The sequence below is a fragment of the Pseudopipra pipra genome, chromosome 2, assembly GCF_036250125.1.
Source record: "Pseudopipra pipra isolate bDixPip1 chromosome 2, bDixPip1.hap1, whole genome shotgun sequence".
In the NCBI taxonomy this organism is placed as follows: Eukaryota; Metazoa; Chordata; class Aves; order Passeriformes; family Pipridae; genus Pseudopipra; species Pseudopipra pipra.
The window spans coordinates 49923507-49938862 of NC_087550.1; the positions used below are offsets into that span (position 1 = coordinate 49923507).

Below are 15356 nucleotides of genomic sequence, written 5' to 3' on the forward strand. Positions count from 1 at the left end.
CCTCATCCACCAGGCGGGTCACCTGATCATAAAAGGAGATCAGGTTGGTCAGACAGGACCTGCCCTTCCTAAACCCATGCTGGCTGGGTCTAATTCCTTGTCCATCCTGTAGGTGCTGTGTGATTGCACTTAGGATGAACTGCTCCATAACCTTGCCAGGCACTGAGGTCAGTCTGACAGCCCTGTAGTTTCCCGGGTCCTCCTTCTGGCCCTTTTTGTGGATTGTCGTGACATTCGCCAACTTCCAATCATCTGGGACCTTCCCAGCGAGCCAGGACTTTTGGTAGATGATGGAGAGCAGCTTGGTGAGCTCTTCTGCCAGCTCCCTCATCACCCTAGGATGGATCTCATCTGGTTCCATAGACTTGTGTGGATCCAAGTGGCTCAGTAGGTCACTAACTGTTTCCTCCTGGGTTACAGGGGAGCTGTTCAGCTTCTTATCTCTTTTACAGGCTCCAGAAGCCATCTGTCCTCAGGACAACCTGTCTTACTGTTGAAAACTGAGGTAAAGAAGGTGTTAAATACCTCAGCCTTTCCTTATCTTTGATAACTATATTCCTGCCCACGTCCAATAAAGAATGGAGGTTTTCCTTGCCCCTCCTTTTGCTATTGATGTATCTGTAGAAGGACTTTTTGTTATCCTCCTCAGAAGTGACAAGATTAAGTTCAAGTTGTGCCTTTGTCTCTCTAATTTTCTTTCTACATGACCTAACTATACTCCTAAACTCTTCCTGAGTAGCCAAACATGTGCCTCACTTCAGTGAAGTGATGCTGAAATACTCAAGACATAGCTAGAAGTTGGGCACACAGAATTTGATATAAAGTACAGAGCACTAAGATGTTCACTAAACACGAAGAGGAGAGAACCAGAAGAAACAAGCAAGGGGTTACTATATTCCAGTACATAGCTTAGAAGTGTAGACTGCTGGCCTTATTACAGTACAATTCAGAGCCCTTATTAATGCATTAACTCTTGTACAGAATAATACCTATCAGACACAGCCTATAACTTGTAGTAAGAAAGGTGTATAAAGGGGGAAAGCTCAGAGAAATGAGGAGCGAGAGATGTTGGGTTCTCACTCAGTTACACAATGAGCAGCAATCACAGCAGTCTACTCTGTAATCCAATTGCCCTTGTATAACTACAAGACTGCTTCCCTCTGCAGATGAAGGAGCAGCAGAGACAACGTGTGATGAACCGACCAAAGGCTTCTCATTACTTAGCTGCCCAGCTACAAACTTTAAATTTCATAACTGCAGTGCTATTTACCATGGAAATTATTAGACTTTCAGTTTTTGAAATAGTGCACCAATTCTTATGGATAGCCGCTGTGAAGAAATGCTTAATGCAAAATGCTTTGGTTACTGTCCATGCATCTATGCTTTCACATCTCAGAGGTGAAATTTGCTGCAAAAATTGTCAAAGTATTTTTTTATTTTATTAGAAGACCTACTTTTCAAGTCTCGACTGTGGTAGCATACTCCATCTTAGCCTAATCTGGTTCAACTCCTCAACCACATTTGAAGAGATAACCCCTAAACTGTGCATACATACTGTTCTGGTAATAAATGTCTTGACTTCCTAATGGTTTTGAGCCAATCTTGGAAACACAGGAGTAGAGCCTTGCTAGAGTAACTGGAAATGGCTCCCAAGTACATTATGTTAGTATGAAGCATCATTAAAAGACTAAATGACTTCTCAGTTGACTATAAATCACATTTCAGTATTACACACTTCACACAGGACTAAGTTTTTGCTGTTCAGTGAAAATTGATTTTGTATAATATAATAGTTGTGTTTATTAAAGAACATCATATGCCTGTAGCCCTGAAAAATGTTTATGTGTTTGCAGTCCGTGTTGTCTGTACATTTAGTGTCTCAGCAGCTTAGTGCAATGTATTTTAAATTACTAGTTTACAAAGCTTCAGCTCAGTTCAGTTTAAAGTGATATAACTCTTAGCTGCAGGAGAGTCATTTAGGCAGAAAATCTTACAAAGAATTAACACACTACAGCAGTTTTTTAAAACCACTTCTATTTCTTTGTGAGCCAGTCTTTGCCTTGCAGTAAATGAGATCAATATTTTCATGAGCCGAAACCAACAAGAAATAAGTATGTGAACTGAGGTGTCATTCAACTGCTTATTGAAATACAGATTTAGCAAATACTAACTTGTCCTGATGTATGATTTTAGCAGGAGTCATTCTTATCAATTTACCTACAGAAAGTAATCTAAAGATATGATGATAGCAGTAATTTTGCAGCATATTCTTCCCTGAATGAATTTAAGGCATAAAATATTCAACTTTCATGTACATAAAACTCAGCATTGCATTTCCATTTTTTAATAGTAGTCCTTTTTATTTCTTCATTTAAATCCCTGTGGATCTTTCTTTTCATAGAAGATGTGCCATTTTGGCAGAAGTTTTAAAATACTGGGAATTTGAAGAGTGATGGGAAATGCTTCAGCTGGTCCTGAACTGAAGAGATAGGATGGCTGTGTATGAAAAGTCACTATTTGTGTCTTCAGAGTGCTGTCGGCTCTGGACTGAGAGACAGGATTCAAGTTTTCGAGCCATCCTGTGGAGACCAAATGAAATTGGCTCCAAAATTATAACAATATATCACAAATAGAAATTAAAATAGAAATGAGAAGAGTAAAATCATCTTTCTGGTCCTTTTTATACTGCAGCAGAGACCACAGACTGGGATTTTCACAGGTGTGCAACTCTATTTCACTCCTTTAAGAGATCCAGTTGCTCTGCATTCCAGGATTTTCTATCCTAAAGAGCCAAAATGGATTAGTCAACTCCCTGTTTGGTTTGCAACTTCTCTGGACGCTCACCTTTGCTTGTTCACACAGACTCAGCAGACTTTGAGGAGACAGGTCCATTTCTTCATCCACTGCAACCAGGGTTTGGTTCCTGCCTAAAACACAATTAAAGCCTGTGGCTCATGAGCTGCATGGCTGGAGTTGGCAGGGAGCATTCTTCTCTCCTTTCTCTTATCCTTCAGCTCTGGACCCCTCTTGCCAGCCAAGCTCATGTCTCCATCCCAGGAGAGGAAGAGCAAGGCCTCTTCACTATCTCCCTTCTTAGGAGAGAGGCAATTTCTTTTCCCTTCTGTGTTTGCCCAATCCTTTCACCAATAAAGAAAGCACTTTTGAAGACAGAGAGATCATCTACAAACTCTTGTCTTGTCATCTGGGTAATGGGAAGTGTTTGTGGTCTCCCAGAATTATGAGACACCATTTACAAGATTTCATTTTCAAATGGCCTTCCAAGATGGTGTTTCACCTTTCTTCCCTTTCCCATCACTTTCCGTGATTCATAGTTTGAAATATGTTTACTGGTTCCCCTGATGGAGGGTGTGTAAGACTTGGAAGGCTTTGCAGCCCCAGCCACCTATGTACAAGGAAGCATCCAGACACCATATGTGTCTGGATGATTGTCATTCCTGCCCCATGTGAATAAAACAGCAATTTCTAGGCTTGCCTTGAAGTCACTCCCCATTATCCTCAAAAGTAAGAAGGGCCAGAGTATTTCAAATTCCACTTTTCCTACAAGGGGATGTTCAAGATTTGTCCACTTCTTGGAGACACAGTTGCAAAAGGGTAAAAGGAAAATGATTACAGTTTAGGTTTCTAATTTTCCACCTCGCACTAGATCTTGCCACAGAATAAAAGGGAACTAATTTAGAGTTCTTTATGAGATAAAAAGAATTTATGATACTTGAAACAGCAGGAGAAGACTAGAGTGGCTATGATTCAAAGAAAGGCATTTGAAACTCTCTACCACCCTTTCCAGCTAAAAAAAAAAAAAAAAGTGGAGATGAGTGTGATTTGGTACTTATGGCTAGAAGAGAGGAAGAGAGGAGAATTCAACATCTTCCCAAGCATTCCTCAGCACTGCATTCATTACACCAGCAGGTGTGCTTTGGACCTGACAACACCATGTTTCTAATTTCAATACAATCAGTTACTAGCTGTCTCTAAATAATTCTGAGACGGTAAATCTAGAATGCTGTTGCACAGCTTTCCACTGGAAACACCTATTGATCAGCAAGTGGAAGTACAATTTGACGGCTTAGCACTTTGCATTTAAGGGACGGAATAAAGAGGAGTATTGTTATGCAGTGATGGAAGCAGTAGAGAAAATGCTCGTCTAATTCAGGCAGTGATTTTTTAACAAAGTTTTCCCAAGTGTTAGTGAAAACTTTTGTGTCTTGAGATGAAATGCTGAGACTGTAAATCTATTACACAAGGCTATTTTCAACGAACTGTATGCTTATACCCATTTGGAAGTATGCTAGTGAACAGAGAAGAGGCACTAAAACAGAAGATGGTGGTTATAGGCACTGAGACCACTTGTTCCACGATAAATGCTACTGGTGTACAGCTGTTAGCTCTTCTGTGGAGATTTTAAAATGAGGAATGCGTTTGCTGCATTGAAGCCAGTGCATGATATGACCTCAGAGAAAACAGTTATACAAATCTAAAGCAGAAATAGAGTTATTTTACCTGGAATTAAGTAACCCAGAAGATTCAAGCTCTTTGGGATAGAAACAGAAGTGTTCAGTTAGAACACTGCCAAATTTCATTGCACGCACTGACTGCATACCTAGCAAAGAAAATCTCAGCACAGCCTGAAGGAAAAATATATTGACACTCATGTATTATCAAAAGTTGAATGTTCAGTAATCACCAATACAAAGAGGCTGAAAGTCAAATCTTGATCTGCTTACCTGGCACAGAATTTTAATTGTGCTTGCTCAGCAAGAAAGACCCAGTGGAGCCACGCTTTGAACTCAAGGAGCAGTGAGGGAGACCTGGATGTCTGCAAGTGTTTGGCTGACCTTTCTGCATGGTTAATATTGAACAATTTGTTAGGCTGTGTGTTAGAAAAAAATATACTGGCTCAGAGCAGTGAGTGATTGTGTTGTCCTAAAACACAAAAACAAGCTTTCCTTGTAAGAAAAAAACACAAGCAATTGGAAGCCACATTGTACATTTTCTGTCATTTACACTAAAAAAACCCTCAAATAAACAAAAAAAAGTTTTTATCCGACAGATATGCAGGTGAAGTGACAGCATTGTGCCAGCAATTTATGGTCAGATTTTGTCCCTCAAAAACGGGCTGCTTGCATCAGAAGCACAGTCACTGAAGGCTTCCTGGACAGTTTTTGAAGAAGGTAGCCTTTTCCAGGAGCTGACAAACATCTTGGCTAGACTGCCTTAGAGTAACACCATGAGGCTACTTCTTTCTTTTGATTGTTGACAGACTCCGGAAAAAACAAGCTCCTAATGAAGGAGCTTCAGCTAAGTGCCTACTTATTGGGGCTGCCCAAGTACAAATAGGATTGATGTAGGTTTTAGTTAACAATTAGCATATGAAAAGAGAATCAAGATATATCTCAAAATCTTTTTTGTCCCTAGAGACTCAATGAGGTTTTTTTCCTTAAATGTTATCAATGGACTTAGCATCACTACTACCCTATTTTAGGCTGTGGTATTTCTGAGACATGCCTCTACATCCCAATTTTTAAGATACTTTGGCAAAGAGATCCAGTGAAGGCATTACACCTCCCCTGAAATCAGATCTGTAGCTGAACAGGAACCTGGCTCTTCATTCCTTGCTAAGGGACAACTGCAGCAACGCCCCTCTGCATTTAACAACCTCCAGTTTCTGCAAGTAACTAGTGGGTGATGCTAAACACCTTTTTCTGTTGCTGCAGCTCTGTTGTCATAACTGAAGTAATTTACTGTAATTGAATTTCAGCACCTTGTCAGACTGCATCCCAAACTTACACTTGGCAGACAATTACCAGCCTTGGTTCTGGGCCTGCCACCCCCTGTTCCCACCCCACAAACTTCCTCCCTTAGGGAACGGGTGTTGATGGTCCCCTGGACTGTTCAGACCTCCATCCCTCTAACAGAGCAACTGCTTAATTACCAGCAATGGAAGACTAACTCCAATCCTGCCTGCTTCTTCTTTGGTCTCTTCTTTAAAAACAGCAAAAATCAATCCCCAAAACTGATCTGAATCAGTGCAGAAAATATGGAAGTTGTAGAAACAGGCATGGTAAATGCCCTGTCTGCACTTAAGGGGGATGATAGCGCATTCTGTGCACTAGAAGAAACCTTTCTCAGATCACAACCGGCATTTAAATCCATCGACTCATTATTAGCAATTACCTGTAATTTTCCCCCGAGGGCACTTATTTTCTATAAATAAAATGAAATTATCTAAATGCCTTGATTCTGTAGTTAAACAACAGCTTTATCTCCTGGGAACATCTCCCTGACCCTAACAACCTGTCAAGATATTTTATTCTTAGATGTCCCAAAACATATTGAGTTCACACAATTGAATACCAGGTTTTGCAATGCGTGGGGCTATTTCTTGCTTCGTAGTCCTGATTGAACTGTTTTGTCCTAAGGAGACGAAAATGGCAGTTCGAGACCTTCCTTTAAAGAGCAGTCCATGCATCACGCCTGCTCAACTGTAACTTAAGAAGCGTAACTCAGTAAGCAAACTTAGCTCGATCTGTTTCCTCCCCGTAAAGATCCGTGAGGCATTTCTAACTGGAATTTGTTTTGTGTGCAGTAAGCAACCAAATACACCAAGCTCCTACTCCTAGAAAGAAAAGTGTTGTTACTGGGAGGTGACAGCCCACGAATTCCCGGGGAGGAGGCGGGGAGGAGTGAGTGTATGATGTCCTTGGACAACGAGTTTCTCTGCAACTACTGTTACATGAGAGATCGCAAGTGCCATGTGTCTTGCCAAGGAAGCACGACGGAAATACTGAGTGAAGGGAAAATCGTTTTTATTTCTTTGCCTTTTCCCTCCAGCCTTACGAATCGCTCCCTCCCCTTGGCCCGGCGCAGGGACCCCAGACTCCCCGACGGCGGCACTGCAGCGGGGGACGGGAGGGGGCTACGCTCAGCCCCTCAGAGAGGACGGATCCGGCCGTCGAGTCTTTCCGCAGGCTCCTCCGAAAAGCCAACTCAGGAAAGGGTGCAGGGCAGCGGCGACGGTCCCTCCTCCGAGGGGTCACAGGAGCCACAGCGAGGTGCGGGCGCCTGGCGGAGCAGGCGAAGGGTGCGGGGCTGCGCCTGCCGCCCGCGGACGGGAATCTTCACCTTAAGGGCCGTGGAGGCACACAGAGGCGAACCCGACGGCAAGAGAGGGTCCACCTCTCCCCGAGGATCCCACGCCCCGCTTCCCTCCCCCCTTCCTTCCCGCCCGCCCCGTCTCACCCCCTATCTCCTGCCCGGCGGGAGCTCTCCCCGATGGAACCGGCCGGGAAGGATGCAGGCGGCAGCTCCGAGGTAATTATTAATGGCCGTGCCCACCGGGGCGTGGGGGATAGGGGGGGCGAGGTGAGATAAAATGGGGCGGCGAGGAGGTGGGAGGCGGGCGCTGCCGTCGCGGAGCCCCGCCGGGAGCATGGCCCTCGCCGCGCCTCTGCTGCCCGTGCTCCTGCTGCTGCTGCTGGGGCGGCCGGGACGGGGGGCGCCGGGGCAGGGCGCGGGGACCTGGTCCCGCTTCGCCCGGCTGCCCTACCCGCAAGACCAGCTCTTCCTCCACGACACCTTCCCCGACGGCTTCCTGTGGGGCGCGGGCAGCGCCGCCTACCAGACGGAGGGCGGCTGGCGCCAGGGCGGCAAAGGCGCCTCCGTCTGGGACGCTTTCGCCCACCGCCCGGCCACGCCGCCGGGGGCCGCCCCGCCGGGGCCCGTGGGCGGCGACGTGGCCAGCGACAGCTACAACAACGTCTTCCGCGACGTCGAGGGGCTGCGGCGCCTGGGGGTCTCCCACTACCGCTTCTCGCTGTCCTGGTCCCGGCTGCTGCCCAACGGGACGGCGCCCGCCAACCCCGCCGGGCTGGCGCATTACCGGCGGCTGCTGCTCCGCCTGCGGGAGGTCGGCGTCGAGCCCGTCGTCACCCTGTACCACTGGGACCTGCCGCAGGCCCTGCAGGACGCCTTCGGAGGCTGGGCCAGCCCCGTCCTGCCCCAGCTCTTCCACGACTACGCCGAGCTCTGTTTCCGGCACTTCGGCGGGCAGGTGCGCTACTGGCTGACCATGGACAACCCCTACGTGGTGGCCTGGCACGGCTACGGCACGGGGCGACTGCCGCCCGGAGTGCAGGGAGGCCCGCGCCTGGGATACCTGGCGGCCCACCACCTGCTCCAGGTAAATGGTGGGTGGTGGGAAGGGGCCCTGGCAGCTCCTTGGCCCCCAGGCCGTGCCAAGGGGGAGGGTGCGGAGGCCACCCTTTGCCCTCCCCGTTGGCAGACCTGTTCCCTGGTTGACCACTGGCATGGAAGACAAATCAATGCACCCGACAGAGTACGGGCAGCCGATCTATGGGCAAAGGATGGCAAAACTCAGAGGTGGGAGGCAGGAACTTAGTAGCTATGATTATTTCGAGTTGGTGGAAAGGTGCAGAGTTAAAGCACTCTGTATTTTGCAGAAATGTTCAATCCTGATGCCAGCAGTTTGGTTACCATTCTGGGTGTAGAGGGGATGCACTTGGCTGTGCCAGTCCGGTGCTGGATTTCTAAGGTGGAAATGCTTAATAAATAAGACTGTACGGGGCATTCATGTATTTGATAAAAAAGTCTTACTGAGTTAATGGAGATGTATGTTAGAGGTGGCTAAAATGTTTTAGAGACGTTTTCTTGACGAAGTGTGCGGTTTTTTGAGTATGAACAGTTTTTGGGAAAAGAGAGCTTCAGTTCCCCAGTTAGTCTAGTAAGTGGCATAAGTAGTTTGCTATATTTTTGTCAGTGTATGTAGTATTTGCTGGGAGAAACCATTGTGGATTCTCAGGAAGAATTAACTGTGCACAAATCCTTCCAGCGACAGGTGAAAGGCTTCAGTATAGCTGGAATGGTGTGGCCCTTAAAGCAGGAGCTATTGTACCTTAATACCCATTCACAAACTCCGCTAATGTCCATCTGCTCAATGTACACTTACTGGCAGGAATTGTATGCTAATGAGTATTGTATATTAGACATGAACACCAAGAAAACAACACATGCCTTATTTGGCTTTTTGCCACTTCCCTGCATTACTTTTTCATTCTTTAGTGCTACACATAAGCCAAAGGAAAAATATAGATGGGAAAAATGTTCATAAAATTTCAGATTAAATTCCTGGTCCTGGAAACTTTAAGCTCATTTAGTTACCATGGTGTGTACGTGACCATGTTTCCTGCTTGAGTACATCCAGCATCATCATAGTATCAGAGTCCCTCATAATCTCAAGCATAGGCTTGTTCTTGTAAAAGCTCTGTGAAGGAAGGTGCTTTTCTACTTAACAAATGAGAAACTGCGCTACAGACTTACCTACACCTTGTAAAAAGTATAATTAAACCAGGAAAGTCTACTAATGATAGGTTTAGTGACAGAACCTTACTATTAGTTTTGTCCTGGTGATTGTCTGTCAGGATTTTCACATTAGTGGACCTTTTACGCACAGTGTAAGGTAGCATGGTATCAGGGTTTTTTTCCCATGTTTCGTGAATGGGGAACTGAAACACAGATGTAATTGAGACCTAAAGTGTTCACTGGTTGATAGTGCCTTTCTCCTGGCATGTGATCTTTTTAGCATATTGATAAGTTATATTATAGTTCCAGCTCTTCTACAGATCAGATCCCCAAATCTCAACTCACCTACAGAGAAGATCAGAGACATGCAATATATGCAGAGATGCTCTCATCTCTGACTCCTCTGGGCAGGAGTCCTCAGTAGAGGCAGAGGTAGAGCCTAACTCTCCAGCAGAGAGAACAGCTTTAACACTGAAAGTCACCTTTTCCTTCTTATATCTCCGTAGCTTATTGATATTAGACCTTTCAGCTTGTGGAAGCAATGAAGTAGGAAGCTACATAGTGCGGCTTCTTCACATCCTGATATCCGTAGATAAAGTGTATGTAATTGTGTAAGGAAAGATTAAGTTCTGCAGTACATGGTAAAGAATGAATTACATTTCCACGCACAAATTAAATTCGTCTTACATAGTTCTTGAGTGACTGACTGCAACTTGAATGATGTTTTTTAATGTGTGTCTGTGGGTTGCATATAGTTTTGTAGGTGAGTTTGTTCGTTTCTCAGGAGTGTGCACAGCCTTGATTTGGGTCAGCAGGGTGTACAGTAGTACTGCTCTATCACATAAGCTACAGGATGTGTGCAGCACCAGATGGTGTTGCTGGAAGATACAGTCCTAATAGACCTACCAGAGAAGATGTGGTTGTATCATCCGCACAAAGAAAATCCCCTTTCAGTTGCCTAACCTTTTGCAGCTTCTGTCTTACATTACCAAAAAAGTCTGGTTCCAAGTTTCTTCTTAATCCTTTTTTACCTTCTCTGTGTCAGTCTTATATTTTATTTTTTTTCCAGGGACACTGAGCTTGTAGAATATATTTGGTTTTTTTAAAGATAAAATGTACTGTCATAGATGTTTGATTCTTAGCAAATGAGCAGACCAACTCTTAATATGCATGTTTTCTGACTTTTTTTCCCTTATTTAAAATATGCAGTTTTAAGTGTCTTCTCTCAGCATATATTCAAACCAAAGACTCGCAGAAGTGGAAAGCTAAAGCTAGTGAAAGCTGATACCTTCTGATTTATTTTACTGGATCCTAATTATGCTAAAAGGCAAAATAATTTCCTATAAGTTCTTTAAAATTTGACAGATATAAATGTGGATTTTGGGCTCTGTCTTTCTGAGTGACTTATTCATTATCGGAAGAAATAATCAAATAAGACTTTGATTCAATTTAAGTTGTTCAATTCAGGGCTGGCGAAAAGTTTGGTCTAGGTAATGATGTTCGAATTTAGCTTGAATGGATTTCATCATATTGTACTGAATTTTTTTATTACCTTTAGTTTTTCTGAACTTCCTTAAGTGAATCATAATAGATGCTAGATGGACAGAGTAAGAGACACTTTTAAATAAACAGGAACAAGTAAAAATAGTGTAAAAATCTCATAAGAAAAAAGATTTTATTAATGCATCCTTGGTGTGCTGTTGAGGGATGTTGATCAGTTTTCAGTGAAAATTTCACCCATTTATAGTATTTCCACTGACATTTGTCACTTTTGATGTCTAAGCCCTTCAAATGTGGTAAGAAATGGAGGAAATGGTACATGTTTATTCACCAAATAAATGGAATGGATCAAGTATATTTCATATAAGTTGGCATTCTCTTGAGTCAACAGCCAGAAAATGTAATGCCAACAATCTGTCATGTATATAATGCATCTCTTTCTTTAGGCAGGAGTTGAGAGAGGTCAGTGTATTATGTTCTGGTTTTTGCAAATGCGTTTTTTCATTAATGGTTCACAGTATGTTGTCTGAGTTGAACATACTTGGATTTACTCAATATAAACAGCATTTGCAGAAACAGAAGAACACGTCGTTTCCCTGAAGAAGTGAGTGGAACTGCTGCCTGGAAACCAGTCACATGGCAACAGACTGATTTCTATTCCAAAACTCTTTCCAAAACAAAAGGTAAGTACTCTTTTGTTGACCTTCAGTGCTAAACCTAATAAAGTATCAGTAATTTCAGCACAGGAGAGTGGTCTTTTCTTGGTGCGTATTGTTTCTTTCAAAATTCGGACGGCCTTCAAATTTTCACTCAGTGCAAGTGAAGTGGTTTGGGATTTTCCTGAAAGTAACATGTAGTTGTGAACACATACAGAATTTTTAGGAAAAAGGAGGAATAATTCTAAGTAATAGTATTTTTTTCTATTTTTTCTTTCTTAGGACCTAATTCAAAGAAGAAATTGGTTCTGCTCTGGTTTTGAGTATCAGTCGGGTAGTATATATTTACAGTAGTGATTATTCTAATCATAATTTATTTGAATCAGATATCTTTCAAGTGTCGGAGATGACAAAGAAGTGCAGTCAAATCATAGTGCAAGTTCACATCTGATGCTGCAGTTTTCTGTGCGAGTAGCTACCAAAGGTTATACTATGTTTACAAATTATATTAAAAGCTATAGTGAACCTTTTTCAAGCTTTAATCATCAAAAGAAAAAGCAATGAATTGTTTTTCATTTTAAAATGTGTTAAACAGAGGAGTTTGGGTTTCAAAGAGGTGCATTTTATTAAAATTAGCTCCAAAGATAGTATTTGTAACTTTCTCCTTGCTATTTTCTCCTTGTTGTTTTCAAATATTGCGCTGTAACAAAAAAAAGCAGTTCGTTATCTTTACAGGGTACTTTGACTTTTAGTTACAGAAATACAGAAATATCAGGACTGCAAGGAAAGTAAAATGTAAGAAGTGTAAGGGTTCTATACCTTGAAAAACTTTTTAGAGATTATAGGAAATCTTACTAAAGCTCAATAGGCAAGATCTGGAAAGACTACACTAAAGTGGTATGGAAGCAGAATTTGTGTTCTCTGTGTGGAAGAAAACCAGGTCAAGCCTCTAGGTATGTTAAGTCCCACCTCAGTTCTTTTCCTGTTTATTATGAAGATGAGGATTTCTTGAGAGTCTGTGTTCATGATGAGGTTTTTAGTGCTTAATAGTTGTGGCTTTATAGCTAGGAATCTCGGTGCTAAATTCTATTGACAACCCCAAATCTGTGTTTTCATGTCTCATTTTAAGTGCCACGTGCCTGATTTTTAATTGTTACAGTAGCTGTTGCTGGAGGTACCTAGGTGATAATTCTGGTTCCTAGCCAGGGCAGTCTAGTATGGTTCCTTTTTAAATAGCACGCTTTTCACATTGGGCAGGGCTCTGCTCAGTGCTGGAAAGGTAATGGTTAACAGCAGGTTGATACAGGTAAGAGCATTTAGATCGGTGACATAAAATTCACATCTGATAAAGTCTCACTGGGTACATGAGTGTAAAGCTGTCTACTCCTTGATACTGTTTCATTGTGCATTAATAAAGCCTCATAAAGTGTGAGATATTCTTGGTTCTCCCCTTCAGCCTCTTTCCTCAAGCAGAAGAGATCCTGTATTTGTTGTAGTTTTGAGGAATCCTAAGTAAAATGTGTGATAGAACTCGTGTTACTGTGCATTCCTTTTTTTTGACAAACTTTTCCATTTCACCTTGTTTCTATGCATGGTTTCTAGTACTTAAAGGTAATTAGTTGATGGGCTTAATTCCTACCTGCAAGTGGGACCTGGAAAATAAAGTCTAGTTTCAATTTTGCAGACTGAAATGTATATTTTATTTCAAGATAGTTCATCCTTTTTTAGTGCCTGCCTTTCCTTTTAGACTGAAAGCTAGGAGCTCCTAGAACTTTTCACATGAAACCTCTATTCCGCAATCGTCAGCAGGTTGAAAGTGCAGAGACAGTCCTTTCTGTTGAAAGTGTTGTCTTCTGTAAGGAAGAAGTGCTTTGTCACGTAAGAGAAAGTTGTTTCACTCATCACATACCCACCTTCTAGAAGGTCAAATTCTGATCTTTCTTGATTTGGGACAAATCAGAATATGACTAAATATGACTACAGCTAACTACCTTAGCTTTGTTCCCCACATTTATTAACTCTTTCTTTGAGGCCAGGTTGGATGGGGCTCTGAGCAACCTAACCTAGTGGAAGGTGTCCATGCCCATGGCAGGAAGGTTGGAACTAGATGATCTTTAAGGTCGCTTCCAACCCAAGCCATTCTGTGAATCTATGACCCTATGACAGGTTCTAGCAATTATAGGATATGTGTTGCTGGTTTTAGTATTAAATAAAGCTACTTATGTTTGTATATTTGCGTGCCAAAGCATATAGAAGAGTGTTGCAGGTAAAACTGTGAATGCTGATATTAGATTAAATCAGAAGAATGGAACAGAAGAATATGGTTGTAGATAACATCTCAGGATGTTTAGGAAATTACTGAAATGAAGACTGGACAGATCTCTGATGGACAAAGTGACTCATAGAACATGACCGTGAAAGAAGAGACTAGCTGCTGGAGGAGGAGATGGATTGCTTCACTGAGAGAAAATATGTAAGCAAAAAGAGGTGAGTTGTCAAGAAGGAAGAATAACAAAGCACAAAAGGAGAGAGTGATGTTGGCCATGGCAAGGGACTGGAACCTTCAGTAAAATGGAATGAGTAGGAGATGAATTATAGGAAGGGAAGGAATTAGATTCGCACTGATGCACTCTGTAAATACTCTGGGACATAAATATGACTGGATGAAAATTCAGAGTTGAAAGACCATATGCGCACACACACACACAAAGATAAAAGTTCTTTATCAATACAGTTAGATGGACTCAGAAGTCTTGGATAGCTTTGCAGGAAAGAGCTGCTGTAATGGCCTTTCAGTATTAATGGTAGGAACAAAAATCTTTTAAGACAGCTGGAGCAGTTTGAGAAAAGAGATGTGATGCTTTTGGTGGCGGAGGAGGTACCAGTAAACGTGTATTCTTTCTCTTTGCTTGCAAATTGATAACAGAATGATATATGGCATGATTTAATTCTGAGAACATAGTTCAATGAAGGAAATTAAATCCAATCTGTATTAACAGTAAGCAGCTTGTTTAGGATATCAGTAATGACAACTTCTGGCTTGCTGTGGTAGCTTTAAGTCGAATCTGATAGCACAAAACACTCGTAAAAAGCCTGGCCTTTTAAGTTTTTGGTATTTCTTCCTGGAGATTTGTCAGGGAACGTCCTTTGACAGGCATACTAGAGTAAGAAAAAGCATTTTAAGAACCTCTGGATTTGGCCATGTTGAAGCACATTTGTATTGCTTCATTTTTATGTGTTTAGTTTGAAAAGAGAGAGCATTCTGTGTTATGGAGAACTGCAAAAGTTTAATGTTTAGCTTTGTTTTGATTCTGAAAAGAAGCCCCCAAAAGCATGCCCCAAAAAACAAACCAACCTATATTCTAAATTCTCCCAGTTACTGAAATCTTTGCAGATGCTGTTTACAACAGCTGGTATAGGAACCAAGGGACTGGAACCACAGACAGCTGGATCTCTCTGATATCTGCATGCAGAAAGCACAGGGGATTTTGCATGTATCAGGATTTGGCCAGCCTGGGAGGCTGAAAGTCCAGGGAATGCTGCAAGACACCCTGTGACATGCTCTTCAGCAAGTGGTGAGCTGACAGGGAGGCATCCACATTTCCAGGAAGCTTTCACTTCGGTCTGCACATGATAATTTTGTTACTTGTATTTGAGGTCTCATGTTGACAGCTGAGATTTGACTTTTGTTTTAGTCAGCTTAGCATACCTGTAAAGACAGCTGAATAGTTTAAAATTGTCCAGGACAGGTTATACTATGGAAATGCCTTTCAATTTTTTGAGTCCAAAAGTCAACTCAGGAATCCTTTTGTAGGTAATCGGTTAATGCCCTTACTAAAGGCTAGAAAATGTTGGTATCACTGG

The 15356-nt window shown here is 42.5% G+C and overlaps 1 protein-coding gene across 2 annotated transcripts in view; it reads left to right on the plus strand.

Moving 5' to 3' along the window:
* The first annotated feature begins 7380 nt into the window (after positions 1-7380).
* The window catches only part of KL (klotho), a 59826-nt gene continuing 51850 nt past the window's right edge, over positions 7381-15356 (plus strand). For both annotated transcript variants that reach the window (XM_064645528.1, XM_064645527.1), the window contains exon 1: positions 7381-8197. In XM_064645528.1, the coding sequence (XP_064501598.1) occupies positions 7391-8197 (807 nt within the window). In that variant the 5' untranslated portion in view covers positions 7381-7390. The remainder of the gene's footprint in view (positions 8198-15356) is intronic.